Below are 16324 nucleotides of genomic sequence, written 5' to 3'. Positions count from 1 at the left end.
TCTAAAAACCTATTTATTTGAGCAATCTGGCCTGGTCTGATGGGTTTGGGGTTGGGTTTTTAATATGGTTTTAACTATTGTATATATCGGGCATAAATTATTTAATTGTTTTTTAAATTTTGTACTTTGTTTTTTAATATTTATTGCCCTGTACACCGCCCTGAGTCCTTCGGGAGAAGGGCGGTATAAAAATTTAATAAATAAATAAATAAATGATCCGCCGATCATCTGAGTGCTCCAGAGGCTGAAACTCCCACCTGCCAACCAGCTGTTCTCTCCACCCGGCCTACTGCGATTTCCCAATGCCCCCGCCACACCTGGGGGAGGATTGTGGGTGTTTTCGGGGTATGTGTGTTGCAGCCAGTTCCTTCCCCCCCTCATCCCAAGCAGGATAGGGTGAACTTTCCTCCCGCCTGCTCTGCTTTTGTCCAGTTTAGCGCTTTTGCCCAAAGTTTAATGCTTCGATTCCTTCTAGGTCCATATTATGGCTTTTCCACACCCTAATCCTCCGGCGGTCTATTTTTGGGAGTTTTTCCTCTCCTCCCACCTTCACCGCATACTGTAGTTGTGCTGTTTTCGCCCCACAAGCCACATGCCTAAGCTGTGCAATCTGCGGTGAGAGGTCCCGTGGTTCCATTGCGTTGCTCTTAAATCCACTAAAAATTCTGCCTGAATCGGCTGGGTTTCCCCCCCCCCCACCCACACACACACAAACACATGACTGACCTGTTTCCCAGGAACACCAGATCCAAAGTGCCTGTTACGTTGCTGAAGGAATCCAGAGAGGCTTATAATAAGCTGTCTGGGACTAATAGCTGAAAATGGGATCTTTAGCAAAGGGGGGGTGGGTTGCAAGGGAAAATGACCATGTGGGGGTCTGATCCAGGGGGCTGTGGGGGAGCGAAATTGGTATCTTCTCCAAAGAGGCTATTATGTAAGTTTATTCGTGGGAGGTGGGGGGAAAGAAAAGCAAAATGGCACCTCTGTTTTCTACTGCTACCAGATGGTGTCCCTTTCAAGGGAAGGGACCAAAACCTGCTGCAACCACCCAGCAGATGGGGGGAATAAAAACCAAACTGCCCCCCACCCCACCCCTGCTGCCAATCCTCAAAAGAAATGCTCACAAGAATGAAAACCTCGGGCTGGCAGGCAGGTGTCTTGCTCGGCTGTGGCTTGGGGGGCACTTTTTCCAGTGCCATTGTAACTTCGAACAGTCACTAAGCAAACTGTTGTAAGTTGAGGACTACCTGTACTTCATAATTTTTTCCTTTTTTTGTCATCCAGGTTTTTGACACCTTGCTAGGCGACTGGTGGTACTCGGATGTTGCCATATCTTAAAATGGGTGAAAAGGTTGAAAAGCCCTGTGTTAATGTATTTTCATCATACATTTTCAATCAGGATACTTGTTTGTGCATCTGGGCAGATTGCCTTGTTTTCTTCCATTTCTTGTACTGAAACAGGTTCTCCTAAAGTTTGCCCAGTTCTTATTTTTACTAATTCCCTCTATGAAGGAGATGGGCAGTTCCAAAATGTCATAGATTAGACAGACGATAGATAGATAGATAGATAGATACTGTAGATAGATAGATAGATGGATGGATTCTCTTGCTCTGTGTTTTTTCACATACTTTTGCTTTGTCTTTATTCCAGGCTTGCTCTTGCCCTTCTTTCAACTATGTACAAATATTTGCTTAAAAAAATAACTAGTTGTTTTACTGCTCTCTAAAGCTTGTTTTCTGTAAACTCTGTATCTTTTTTCAATTCTAATAAACATTTCTAAGAGTCCCCCACCCCCCAAAATGAATGCTATCCTTATGTACTTGATGTTTCATAAAGATAAAGGTTTCCCCTGTCCAGTTGTGTTGGGCTCTAAGGGGTGATGTTCATCTCTGCTTCTTAACCAAGGGAGTCAAAGACATTTCCATGGTCATGTGGCCAGCATGATTATACACCAAGGTGCATAGAACTCTGTTATCTGTATAAATAGTGGTACCTATTTATCTGCTTGCATTTGCATTTTTCAAACTGCTGGATGGCAGGAGCTAGGACAAGAAAAGTGAGCTCACCCTGTTGTGTGGCACTTGAGTCAGTCAGAGTTTAGCTGACAAACTAAATGTCTTTAATTGCTGAGCCATCATGGTAGCCTATGTTTCATAGTAGATGTTTATAAAGATCTTCTGATCCCCCCTCTCTGAAAAACAATAGTGAGAGGACACCTGTTTGAATGGAAAATGTAGGAGATTTGGGCTGTTTAACATAGTTTCTTTACTCAAACACATACGCATAGAAATATGTATACATGTGTGTATATGTGTGTATAAATACCATTCTAGGTGCATTTTCAGATACAGGGGAAACATGCTAGTTATTTGAATAGAATAGAGCTGGAAGGGACCTTTGAGGTCTTCTAATCCAGCCCATTGCTCAAGCAGGAGAACCTATATCATCTCAGACAAGTGACTGTCCAGTCTCTTCTTAAAAACCTCCAGTGATGGAGTGCCCACAATTTCTGAAGGCAAGCTGTTCCAGTGGTTATTTTTTTTTTAAAAAAATATGTTTTACTGATTTTTAACATACACCTTAATATTTGGTAAACACTTGCAGGAAAAGGATTATACTTTTTATTCTGATAGACATCAATCTTTTTCGAGGATTGATTTTATTTTGGTGACTAATGACTTTTTTTTGAGGACTAAAAAGGTGAAGATTTGTGCAAGAACTATCTCTGATCATAGTCCAGTTTGGTTAGAGATTGATAAGGAGAAAAGAGACAGGCGCTCGTGGCGCGTAAATGAGAATTTGTTTAGAAATCAGAGAAATGTGGAAGAATGTAAACAGCGGATGAAGGATTTTTTTGAAACTAATATGAACAAAGGTACCTCTATGGATATGGTGTGGGATGCTAGCAAGGCCTACATGAGAGGGGTGTTGATATATATGAATAATAAACATAGACGTGCTGTGGAAGCTAGGAGGAAAGAACTGGAGAATGAAATAAAGGAAAAAGAAAAGGCTTTGATTTTGAACTCAAAGGATGTGAAAACTAAGGAGGCTATTAAATTGTTAAGAGGACAATTTGATAAATTAATGGCTGACCAAGTGGCAACCAATTTGCGGTTTGCCAGGCATAATACTTTTTGCAACGCTAATAAACCAGGTAGATGGTTAGCTTATAGATTGAGGAAAAAACAAAGGGCTTCTAATATAGACAAGATTGAGCATAAAGGAAGGGTTGTGTTTCAACAGGACCTTATCAAGGACGCTTTTGTGGATTTTTATTCTAAATTATATGCTAAGGAGAAAATTAATGAAAAAGACATTGATATATATTTGGATAATGCTAGCATCCCGGTTCTTACGCAAGTACAAAAAGAAGGGATTAATCAATTGATTACAGAAGAAGAAATTGTTACAGCAATTAAGGAATTGAAGGTGGATAAAGCACCAGGTACGGATGGTTTGACTGCGGCCTATTACAAAAATCTACAAATAGAGATGATAAAACCGTTAAAGGAACTGTTCCAGACAATCCAGAGGGGGGGAAAGGTGCCACCGTCTTGGAGAACAGCTTTTATTTCCTTGATTCCGAAGGAAGACCAAGATGCTACTCAAGTTAAAAATTATAGACCGATATCGCTTTTAAATACAGATTACAAGATATTTGCTAAGGTTTTGGCTAATAGATTGATGAGGGTTCTGCAACAGGTGATTCATGGGGACCAAACGGGGTTTATTAGTGGTAGGCAAATGAAAAATAATGTGAGGCATATAGTTGATGTGTTAGAGTTTTTGGAAAGGAACAACCAGATCTCTGCGGCGCTAATTTTCTTAGATGCTGAAAAAGCTTTTGATCAATTGAATTGGCAATTTTTGTTGAAAGTTTTAGACAAAATGGATTTTGGGGAAATTTTTTTGCAACCGATTAGGGCATTATATCAAAAACAAACTGCCCGAATTATAGTTAATAATAGCTTGACAGAAACATGTAATATTGAGAAGGGCACAAGGCAAGGCTGTCCGTTATCGCCCTTGTTATTTGTGTTAACATTAGAGATATTATTGGTTAAAATACGGAATTCGGAAAAAATTAAGGGGATACAAATTAGAGATCAGGATTATAGATTGAGAGCATTCGCAGATGATCTGGTTGTTACAGTGACCCAGCCAGAGAACTCTGTTGTGGACCTGATGGAGATAATAACACAATATGGGAAGGTTTCTGGATTTAAAGTTAATACACAGAAAACCAAAATTTTGGTCAGAAATATGACAGTTTCGCAAAAGGCTCTTTTAGAAGGACTAACTGGATTTGAGATTGTTAAAAGGGTTAAATATTTGGGGGTGTTTTTGTCGCCCTCTAATACAAAGTTATATAAAAATAATTATGAAAAACTATGGGGGAAAATTCAAAAAGAATTGGAGAATTGGGAAAAATTGCAATTGTCTTTGTTGGGACGGATTGCAGCAGTGAAAATGAATGTCCTGCCTAAATTTTTATTTCTATTTCAAATGATACCGATTCTTAAGAAAGATTCTAATTTGGAGGAATGGCAGCGAGGTATCAATAAATTTGTGTGGGCAGGGAAAAAGCCACGAGTTAAACTTAAGATTATGCAGGATACTCGTGAGAGAGGCGGGCTTAAAATGCCCAATCTTAAACTATATTATGAAGCTGCTGCATTAGTAGGAATAAGTGATTGGATTAATTTGACACAGAAGAGATTATTAAATCTTGAGGGCCATGATTTGTTGTTTGGCTGGCATGCATATTTGTTGTATGACAAGAAGGTAGACAATGTGTTTAGAGTGCATATTCTAAGACAGGCATTGCTGAGAGTTTGGAAGAAGTACAGACATAAGCTAGATTGCAAGATACCACTGTGGGCAATTCCAAAACACGCAATAGAAAATATACATGCTGGTTTCAAACATGATGTGACTACGTACAAGGAGATCCTAAGTTTGGAAAGAAATGTATGGTGTTTGAAATCATATAGTCTCTTGCGAGAAGAGAAGGTTGTTCAAAACTGGTTCCAATATACTCAGTTACGGGCCAGGTGGAAAGAAGATCAGAAAAATGGTTTTACAATGACTGATGAAAATTTGATAAAGCAAATTAGAAATCAGGGACCGGCACATATTAAACGGATATATCTTGCATTGATAGAGATTGATTCAGAAACAGAACTTGTTAAGGATTGTATGATAAAATGGGCCCAAAACATCCAGGAAGTTATTACAATGGACACGTGGGAAAAGATTTGGGTGAGGAACGTAAAATTTACACAAGCTCAAAATTTAAGAGAAAACTTTTACAAAATGTTTTATAGATGGCATTTAGATCCCAAAAAGCTCGCAAGTATGTATCCGAATTATCAGCCTAAATGTTGGAGGTGCGGTGATGAAGATGCAACATATTTTCATATATGGTGGACATGTAAAAAGGTTAAGGCCTTTTGGATAAAAGTTTGGTGGAACATGCAGAAGATTTTTAAACAGAGGATAAAGTTTTGTCCGCAACTTTTTTTGTTGGGAATAATTACAGATGCTACAGTTGTGGACACTAAGTTGATGTTGAATTTAATTACGGCAGCAAGACTCCTGATAGGTCAGTATTGGAAGAAAGAGGAATTGCCGTCTATAGAAGAGTGGACTTTAAAGGTTTCCGACCTGGCAGAGATGGCGAAGATTTCGGCCTATTTGAAAGATCACTCGCAAGAACGCTATATTATGGAATGGAGAAAATGGATTGAGTTTATCCAGAATAAGTATAGGGTTAAGAAGTTTTATGTAGCATTTGAATAAGTCTTCTTTCTTTTTTCTTCTTTTTTTTTCTTTTAGTTTTTTTTCTTTTATATATATATTTAATATTACTAAGGTTTGTTTTATCCTATATAAGCTAGAGAGTGATGGATTTTAGAGCTTATAGTTGTTAGTATATGATTGTTTATGATTGGTTTTTTTTATATATACCTTGTATTTAGCTCTGGGAAGTCGGGGGGGGAGGGGGGGAGGGGGGAGAGGTAGGGGGGGAGGGTGAAGGGAGGGGGGGGTTTTAAAGAAAAATTGTATGTTAAAACTTTTCAATAAAAAAAAAATATTTGGTAAACATCGGGTTGTCTGAGTTAGTGTTTAAAAAACAATCAATAACAATTAATTTCTATAATTCTATAGACCATATAATAACTTTACTTGATTTCCTCTTCTTCCAACAATATTTTCTTTAGCCAACTTTCAATTAATACAGTTCTTATTCAAATAAATGACAATTAAACATAAACATTTTTCTCATGTTTCTGCAAATAATAACCACATCAGTATAAAGCTTCTTTTCATTGATCATCTTGATTGTCTCATCATAAATCCTGTTTATATTCTTATTTACATTTGTTTCCCCCACAGTATTCAAAATATTCTTACTGGTTAAGATTTTCTCAAAATTAGTTACCCTTAAGTATTTAAATCTTTTTTCTCATACAAGCCATCACATTTTTACACTTCTCATATCTTAAAAAAACAAAGAAAGACAAAATGGAGAAAACATTTCTTTTATATAAACCATCCCAACATTTTTATATTTCTCATATCAAAAAAAACCCCAAACACAAAAGAAAAAAGAAAGAAGGCATACTATAGAGGGGCTTATCCCTCTTAAACTAATCTTCATTTATATTCAAAATGTTTCTATTTTTTTAACCATATTCAAACAAATGTTTAATTTTTAAATACTCCCCATCTAATTTCTTAATTCTCATTTGTAGCTTGGGCTAGACTCGGGAGTTGAGCTAGCTAGCCTCTTCTCCTGCCGGTTTCTGGAGGGCTTTTCCCAAACCAATTGGATTGACTGCCGTCTCTCCGCAATTGGCGGGACTTCCCCCCTTCTGTGTTGCCTCTAAGGGGCAACTTCAAGCCCATTTAGGGTCCCCTGGCAGACTGAAATCAGCTGTAGGGAGTGGAACCCTGCGATCCCTCAGCTGCTGCGCTACTGCGCAAAACTGGAGGTCTCTGTTCTACTGCTTAATTGTCCTCACTGTTAGGAACTTTCTCCTTAATTCCATGTTGCTTCTCTCTCTGATCAGTTTCCAGCCATTGTTTCTTGTCCTTCCCTCTGGTGCTTTGGAGAATAATTTGACCCCCTCTTCTTTGTGGTAGCCTCTCAAATACTGGAATACTGCTATCATGTTCCACTATTTCTTCTTTTCTTTAGACTAGCTAAACTAGCTAATCCTGCAGCCATTCTTCATATATTTTAGTCTCTAGGCCTTGGATCATCTTAGTTGCTCTTATCTGTACTTTTTCCAAGGTCTTAATATCTTTTTTGTAGTATGGTGACCAAAATTGGCTGCAGTATTCCAGGTGTGGTCTCACTAGGGTTTTATAAAGCAGTACTAATACTTAGCGTGATCTTGATTCTATGTCTCTGTTTATACAACCCAAGACTGTATTAGCTTTTTTGACTGCTGCTGCACATTTCTGGCTCATAGTCAAGTGATCATCCACTAGGACTCCAAGGTCCCTCTCACAGTTACTGTTTTTGAGCCAGGTCTCACCTATCTGTACTTATATCTTTGAACTTTCCTGCCTAAATGTAAAACTTTGCTTTTCTCCACATTAAAACTCATATTGTTGGATAGGGCCCATTGTTCCAGTTTGTCAAGATCATTTTGAATCCTGAGCTTGTCTTCAGAGGTGTTGGCTATACCTGCCAGTTTAGTCTTGTCTACAAATTTGATGAGTTCCTCTTCTATTTCCTCATCTAAGTCATTGATGAAGATATTGAAGAGTACTGGGCCTAAGACGGAGCCTTGTGGTACCCCACTGCTTACTTCTCTCCATGTGGATGTAGTACCATTGAGGACTATTCATTGAGTACGGTTTGTCAGCCAGCTACAAATTCATCTTGTGGTAATGTTGTCTATTCCACCTTTTTCTAGCTTACCAAGCCGTAGATTGTGGTCTACTTTGTCGAATGCCTTACTGAAATCTAAGTATAGTATGTCCACAGTGTTTCGCTGGTCTACTAATTTGGTCACTTTATCAAAGAATGAAATAAGATTGGTTTGGCATGAACTGTTTTTAACAAACCTGTGCCGGTTACCAGTTATAACTTTGTTTGATTCTAGTTGTTCGCAGATCTGGTTTTTTATTATCTTTCCTAGGATCTTCCCAAGTATTAATGTTAGACTGATTGGTTGTAGTTTCCTGCATCTGTTTTTTTCTCTTTCTTGAAGATGGGAACCCCATCAGCCCTTTTCCAATCCTCAGTTACTTCTCCAGTGCTCCAGGATTTTTGAAAGATATGGTGCAATGGTTCTGAGATAGCATCTCCCAGCTCCTTCAGAACTCTGGGTTGTAATCTGTTAGATTTATATTATGTAATCTGGTGATTTATATTCGTCAAGGTCAGATAGGTGTTTTCTTACCATTTTCTTCCTTATTTTAATTTGTTTCTAGTTTGTCTTTTTCAATATTTTTTTTGGTATGTTGGGCTGTACTTTCTTTTTGTCTGAAGACTGATGAAAAGAATGAGGTAAGCAGCTCTGCTTTTTCCCTATTGCTTGTTACTTCCTTGACATCTTCTGTCTTTAATGGATCTACAGTTTCCTTGACTTTTTTCTTGTTATTAATATGTTGAAAAAACCTTTTTTAAAATTATCCTTGATTTCTGTTGCAAGTCTTTGTTCATTCTCAGCCATACTGGAAGTGCTGCCATAGAAAATCCCGCCAAATGTGAAGATGCCAAAGGAATACTGCTAGTGAAGTTCATGGTGTGTGGTTTGACCATCAATTCAGATGTCTACTGTGAAACATTCCGAAAACTCAGAGAAGCAATCCCTAACAAACGTCAGGGCAGACTGACTTCCAGTGTGGTGTTGGTTCACGATAATGCTTGCCCACACACCACTAGACACACCCAAGAACATTTGAAGCAGTTCTGTTGGGATGTTTTTGATCACACCCCCCGTAGCCCTGATTTGGTGCCGAGCGACTACTGATAAGGAATTTCAAAACTTGTAAGACATTATGACAAGTGACACAATTCGTTGTGTATAATAAAAGTTCTATATCTGCAAACGTCTGTCACTGATAACCAAACGGAGGTTTATTTCCGAATTGCCCTCGCAATTACAATGTTCTTCAATTTTACAGAATGTAATTTTGAATTTTCCAACAATTTATACCTTGTCAAAGTTATTCTACACATCAGTTAATATGGAACTGATTTTACTTTGCTGATTTCAGTCTTAGAATTAGAAACCAGGCATCTCTAACAAAAGTTGGCCACTGAGTTTTTACACTTGAACCGTGTTTTGCCTTAAAGATAAAATCTAATAACTGCACAATTGCTAAACAACCTATCCAGATAGGATTTAAGGCATGTGGGAGGGGAATTGTAAGGAGGGCACAGATGTTACAACAGAAAAGTAGTGATTTTCAAACAAAAAGATAGGCCTAGTATTGGTATGAATTTACATTGGCTTTAAATTACTCACCCACTTTTAGACTTTCATGATTTATATCTATCATTATTTGCTGATGAAAAAAGCTTAGTTGATGTTTACAATCCCTTATTCTGCACAGTCCACACAAGATTCTTCAATGCATGTAGATCTTTTAAATTATTCAGTCCACTTATTTTAGAATCAGTGTCTTGATAAAATTCATTTTAAATATTATTCTTTTTTTCCCTGTGAACTATATAGGATACAATCCTATTCAGTTTTCAATATCTATTCAGGTTTGGCTATTAAAACCTCTGTTTTCTCAGCATCCAGCTGAAGTAGGCAAGAAATATTTTCCTTTTATCAGAGAGATAGCATACTGTAGATTGTCATCAAGGATGTATTCATGTTAGAATTGGCATTTGTTGTTCAGATACATATAAGACATTTATAGCAAGAGGGTTGTGTTAGTTAGCCAAAAATCAAGAGTCAGGTAGCATCTTTTTCAGACTCACAGATTGTACTAAAAGGCATACCTGTAAATGTTCATGAGCTATAACTCACTTTCTCAGAGAAATATAGTTCAAGGTTTCAGTCTATGTCAGAAGTATGAACATAGACAATGGTTTTTTAAAAACATTGTAATTGTTAATTGATAAAGTAATACAGTACTTGTAATTTTTTTCACATGTAACCTGTATCTGCATAATTACCCTGCCTTTCCACTCTTTTATCCTAACTTAAATTCTGTATCAATTTATTTACCCCATGCATTTAATGAAGTGAACTGCTGCTTATGAAAGGGATGTGAAATAAAAGGAGTGATGTTATTGGCATTGTTTTACTTGCAGCTGAATGGGAAGTTGGAAACTTCTAGCATTCTTATAAGTTAATTTGGCTGTTTCCTCATACCTAATTAATAAAGTAGCCAAAGATTAATTGCTCCTGTGAGTTGCCTTGCAGTACTTGGATGTGCAGTAATAACTTTTAATTTATATGGATTTGGCCCTGTAACTTTGCCACAGAATATGTCATACAGGGCCTCATGAAAGAATTTTCCTCAGAGGGCCTCTGCAAAAATGTTGGAGATGGGCCTTGAACTCTTGGCTCGGAACTGACTTTTCCGTAGCAGAGACGGTAGTAATGCTGCTCATTGATCTAGAGACGTGCAGCCTGAGGTTTTTTCAGTGAGTACACAAGTTCTCTTCTTGTGCACTGAAAATGAGAAGCGTTCTTCTGATAATTTTGCCAGTTGAAGTAAATTAAATGTACTCGAGAAGCAAAAGTCCTGACGCTGTGTATTATTTCCTCCTCCTATTTCTCTTTGTAAGTTTGTTTGTTTACTTTATTTGGCTATTTTATTTATTTGTTTAAAATACTTGAGACCTGAGAGTATCAGGGGAATTATTGTAAAAGAAAAAAAAAGAGACAGGTAAAAAGATTATGAATGTAGTAGGCTGGATAAAAGAACCTATTGGTTCATGCATTTATATAGAAACAATCATCAAATTATTGGCTTAAAAGCAACTTTTCTTTTTTAGCTGCTCACAGAGAAATATTTTAATTGTGTGTAGGGTGAATGTGTAAATAGTGGGTAGGCCTTGGAATTCTGTTTGGATTGCTATGAACATATTGTTCCTGATTAATAGAAATGATAAATCACCACTAATACATAGTTGTGCAACAGAATATATATATACATGTGGAGGAAAGCTCCCCAAGTTTTCCATATGGATTTGTTACCAAAGGAAAAAATAAGCTGAAAAAAATCTACTATATAAACTGTAATATTGACAAATCATTACCACTTCCTCTCTGGAAATAAAAAAAGTAGTGTCTCATACTCAATATATCCATCATTGAGCTTTTGAATTCTTAGCTTAGCCACCCCCTTAATCATTATCAATAAATCAGGAAACAAATCATATGCAATTATGACTTTCATCAGATTTAAAATGCAATCCTATGTATTTACTTTGAAATAAATTCTACTGATTCAGTCCCATCAACCTCATATTTACTTTTGAAATTATTACTATTAGGTTTTTTAAAAATCTGATATTTGGAATGCAGTCTTAAACATAAGATCAATTTACTTGACATGCAGGTAGTAATCAGATGAGCTGAAGGGATTACTGCACGAGAATTGGAGGACAGTAGAAAAAGCAGAAAGGAAGAAGGGTTGGAGCCAAATATAATATTTTCCCTGTTAAGTGTAAAACTATTAATATTTGACTCTTTTGGAAAAAATTGGCCATCTCTAGTTTCTGTAGAGTATTGTTTGAAGAATATAGTACATCATTTTTAATTCTTAGCAAAGGTGGAAGTTAAAAGTATTACTTTATTGCCTCTACTATTTAAATAGCCTGCAGTTCAATGGATTTTTGTTGGCCATTTTTTGAATGGTTCTTTGTTGGAGAAATCTGGGGCTACAGAATATTATTTATATTATAGTATTTATATTTATATGAAGAGCTAATTTGGAATAGTGATGAAAGTCACCAGGCTAGAAACTGGGAAACTGGGAATTCTAGTCCTGACTAAGGCACAAAATCAAGGGAATGACTTTGGGGTAGTCAATCTCCCTCCGCTCTAGGAAGAAGGCAATGGCAAATCACTTTCAAAAATCTTCCCAAACTGCATGGATGTGTCCAAACAATGACCGCTAATGGCTTGAAGGCACTAAATAAACAAATACATATAGTTATTATTATTTTACATTGCCAATGTATTTTATACAAAAGACAATCCTTCAGTTTGCAAAAGCCAATGATTGTTTGGTTCTTTACATTATTTCAAACACTAACAAAGACATTTACTTTAAGGAAGTAGTCACAAATTTTATATTCAATTTTAGGGTTTAAAAGTCTTAAGGTTTAGTTATATATCAATATGAGTGTCTATAGAACACACCTTAGCAAATCCCTTTTTTCATTAGCAAAGTTATAATGCTATTAAATCCAAGCAATGTTTATAAAATGTTGCAAGTGTATTTATAGTACATTTCCCAAATTTCTGAACAAAGAACTTTGTTATTGTTGTTAGTTGCAAAGTCATGTCTGACCCATCGCGACCCCATGGACAATGTTCCTTCAGGCCTTCCTGTCCTCTACCATCTTCTGGAGTCCATTTAAGCTCACGCCTACTGCTTCAGTGACTCCATCCAGCCACCTCATTCTTTGTTGTCCCTTTCTTCTCTTGCCCTCAATCTTTAGGCTCTTTTCCAGTGAGTCCTTCCTTCTCATTAGGTGGCCAAAGTATTTGAGTTTCAACTTCAGGATCTGACCTTCTAAGGAGGAGTCAGGGTTGATCTCCTCTAGTCCCTTGATCGCCTTGCAGTCCAAGGGACTTGCAGGAGTCTTCTCCAGCACCATAGTTCAAAGGCCTCAATTCTTTGGTGCTCAGCCTTTCGTATTTCTTCTATATTAAAAATGTTGTGAGAGAAATGTTCTAGCATTACTTCCCTATGTTTGTAATATAAATGTGATGGCAATACAGTAGTGAAGGCCAAATCTGACTCTAAGATTGTGCCTCGGTATGCATATTTTTCCAATGAAACAGACCAAGACAGGAAGATCCTTTTATTACAATTTTGGGATTTTAAAATTTAGCATGTTAATAAGGATAGACTATTTGGAGTTCATGAAGAGACACACCAGATGACAACTCTCTTTCTTATCCAAAGACTAACTACATTCGTCCTGTTAAAACTAACATAGTTCTATCCTATCCTGACTTGTAGAGCAAAGACAGTTTTTATCTTGCAGTTTAGGAATGTTCCAGTAACAGAACAGAGACCTTTTTACATTCCAGTCTGCAATGGTCTGGTAAAACATTAACATCATTTAAAAGACAGAAAAATCAGCCAAATTAAAACACAAAATAACTACGTTGGTTAGCAATTACACCAATATTACAAAGTCCATGTTGGTACTAAAAAGTCCATATTGTGTGGCTTTCAATATTCATACATTTTAAGCAATATACCGGATTACTTACTTGGGATTACTCCAAAGTATTGCCACAGATTTTAGGGTGGGGATACAAAATATTATTCCAAGAAAGTGTGCTCTATTAGATTTTCTATTGTAGCTCATATGGGACATTCAGTTAATTTAACAATACCTATTAAGAGGGACACGGTGGCTCAGTGGGTTAGGACGCTGAGTTTGTCGATCAGAAGATCGGCAGTTTGGCGGGTTGAATCCTGAGTGCCGCGTAGCACAGTGAGCGCCTGTTATTCGTCCCAGCTTCTGCCAACCTAGCAGTTCGAAAGCACGTAAAAATGCAAGTAGAAAAATAGGGACCACTACGGTGGGAAGGTAACAGCGTTCCGTGCGCCTTTGGCATCTAGTCATGCCGGCCACATGACCACGGAGACGTCCTCAGAGAAACGCTGGCTCTTCGGCTTTGAAACGGAAATGAGCACCGGCCCCTAGAGTTGGAAACGACTAGCACGCATGTGCGGGGGAACCTTTACCTTTACCTATTATGTATATTGTTTAAATAATTTATCTTATTTGTGCAAAAGTTAAACTCAATGTTTTTAGTCTTTAGGATACATACACATGTATGATTGATTGATTGATTAAATGATTGATTGATTTTCCATGTATGTATCCAGACTTTAATTTTAAGCAAACTGAAGAATAGCTTGTAGGCTGATAAATTATTCAAACATCATGATTGTCTTTTCCTTCTGTTCAGTCAAATTAATACTTCAAGCTGAAGAGAGAGGTGTGGTGTCAATCAAAGGTATACGTGCAAACCGTTTCCTTGCTATGAATGAAGATGGACGATTGTTAGCATTGGTAAGCAGTTGTCAATACATTTTATTTTTTCCCTTCTCATAATTAAGGCTTTAGGATAGCAGGGTTTAATATAAAGTTCTTATATTTTATGGAAGCTAATTTCTAAAGTATTGTGGAATGTTTTCTAAAAATGCTAAATTTTTGAAGAACTTATGGGTTAACGTAGTCTCTACTTTTAAAGTTCTTATCCCACAGCACTTCTTCTGGTCTTCAACATGTTAGTTTTTACTATAATGGAGTCATGTTTGTCTGCTTTTTGGGTAAACTGAGGAGGGAATTAGGTTTAATTTAAAGGATATTCAATCTACAGGACTCTGTAGCACATCAGATTTGAAGGCATAGGTAGCACCTGTTTGTAACTCTTTAAACCAAAAAAATATTTTTCTGATCCTGCAGCTGCCATGCAAACCTGAGAAAAGGAGCTTTGGGTTCAGGGCACTGTGAGCAGGTGTTACACACATTCCTCCAAGCACTCCAAAGCAGCATTTCACTTTCAAATCTGAAATGCTGCAAGTTCAAGTATTCCATGTGATTTATTTATACATTATATAAGAACAGGGTAACAGAAGGTCTTTCTTGTTGTTTTCATTGCCCTCATAATAATACTTCTGATTTTCAGTGGCAAATTACTGAAGAACTGTTGTTTCCTAATGTTTTTGTTATAAAAACACACAGCAATGGTCCCTAAATTATTTGTTTACATGTGAAACCCTCCACCTGCCAGGTCCATCCACTTCAGTTACCCCACTGTTCTTTGTTCTTTAATAACTCTATCTACCTGTTTTATATTATCAATGAAAAGGTTAATAATCCATTAATCAAAATTTGGAATAATTTCATTTAAATTCATAAAATTCAGCCTTCCATCCTTCCGAGGTAGGTAAAATGAGGACCCAGATTGTTGGGGGCAATAAGCTGACTTTGTAAAAATGCCGCTTGGGGGGGGGCAAAAGCCCTAATAAGCAGGCATAAACATAGAATGAAGGCTATTGCTAAGCACATTGATTTGTGCTTCTTAGATTGTAAGCCGCCCTGAGTCTTCGGAGAAGGGCGGGATATAAATGGGAATTTAAAAAAAAATATTAATTGTCCTTAAATTTTAGATCAGGTTAAATGCTACTCATTTATATTCTAAAAGTTAAAACAGGATTTTAATGTGATTGATAGCACAATGCAGTACCCTGGTATTCAGAAAATATTAATCCAAAAGAAGTATTTGCAGCTATAGTTTTTTTTAGTTCATTACTATACGCCTACTAAAATCCATAATCATAAGGATGTTAATCTTTCACATGAATGAATGAATGAACCTTTATTAAAGTACAACATGTATACAGTGAGATTGGCTGAGCCTCCCTTCGTGCCCCCCCACCACAACTCACAGTGACAACAAACCCACCATATTGTTACACCATGTGAGGTAATTGCACAACACACCAGCCTCACAAGTCAATCATACAGAGTTATTTCCTGTTCAGGAGCCTGACAGCCCATGGTTAGAAGTTGTTCTTCAGCCTGTTGGTGCGGCTGGCTGTACTTCTATATCTCCTACCCGATGTAGGAGAGTAAAGAGGTACCAGGGTACCAGGGTGTGAATCGTCCCTGAGAATTTTCCTCACTCTTCCAAGGCAGCGAGCCCTGGTGATGTCATCCAGTGGTGTCAGGGGACAGCCCACGATGTTTTGTGCTGTGCTCACCACCCTCTGTAATATCTTCCTATCCACGGCTGTCAGGCCAGCATACCAAACCACAATACAGTGTGAGAGGACGGTAAAAGAAGGTCATTAGTTGTTGTTCTACCCTGCTCTTCCGCAAGACCCTGAGGAAGTGGAGTCTCTGTTGGGCCTTTCTGGCCACCTGGGTTGTATTGACTTTCCAGGTAAGATCTTCACAGAGGTAGACTCCCAGGAATTTAAAGGAGGAGACTCTCTCCACACAGCCACCCCAATGTAAAGTGGGGCAAGTTCTTCTCTTTTCCTCCGAAAGTCTACCACCATCTCCTTTGTCTTGCTGATGTTCAGGTGCAAGTTGTTCTCTAAACATCATAAGGATAGTTTTTGTATCTCCCC

The 16324-nt window shown here is 37.5% G+C and overlaps 1 protein-coding gene across 1 annotated transcript in view; it reads left to right on the top strand.

Moving 5' to 3' along the window:
* FGF2 (fibroblast growth factor 2) overlaps positions 1-16324 on the top strand; it is a gene marked incomplete at its 5' end in the record, with an annotated part of 33113 nt that overhangs the window by 16156 nt on the left and 633 nt on the right. The window contains one exon of the mRNA XM_081332155.1: positions 14152-14255. Coding sequence (XP_081188281.1) covers positions 14152-14255 — 104 coding nt within the window. The remainder of the gene's footprint in view (positions 1-14151; positions 14256-16324) is intronic.

The sequence above is a fragment of the Vipera berus genome (assembly GCF_964194415.1).
Source record: "Vipera berus genome assembly, chromosome: 7".
NCBI classification, from domain to species: Eukaryota; Metazoa; Chordata; class Lepidosauria; order Squamata; family Viperidae; genus Vipera; species Vipera berus.
The sequence above is the reverse complement of the archived record's forward strand: the minus strand, read 5'-3'. Positions and strand labels throughout refer to the sequence as shown.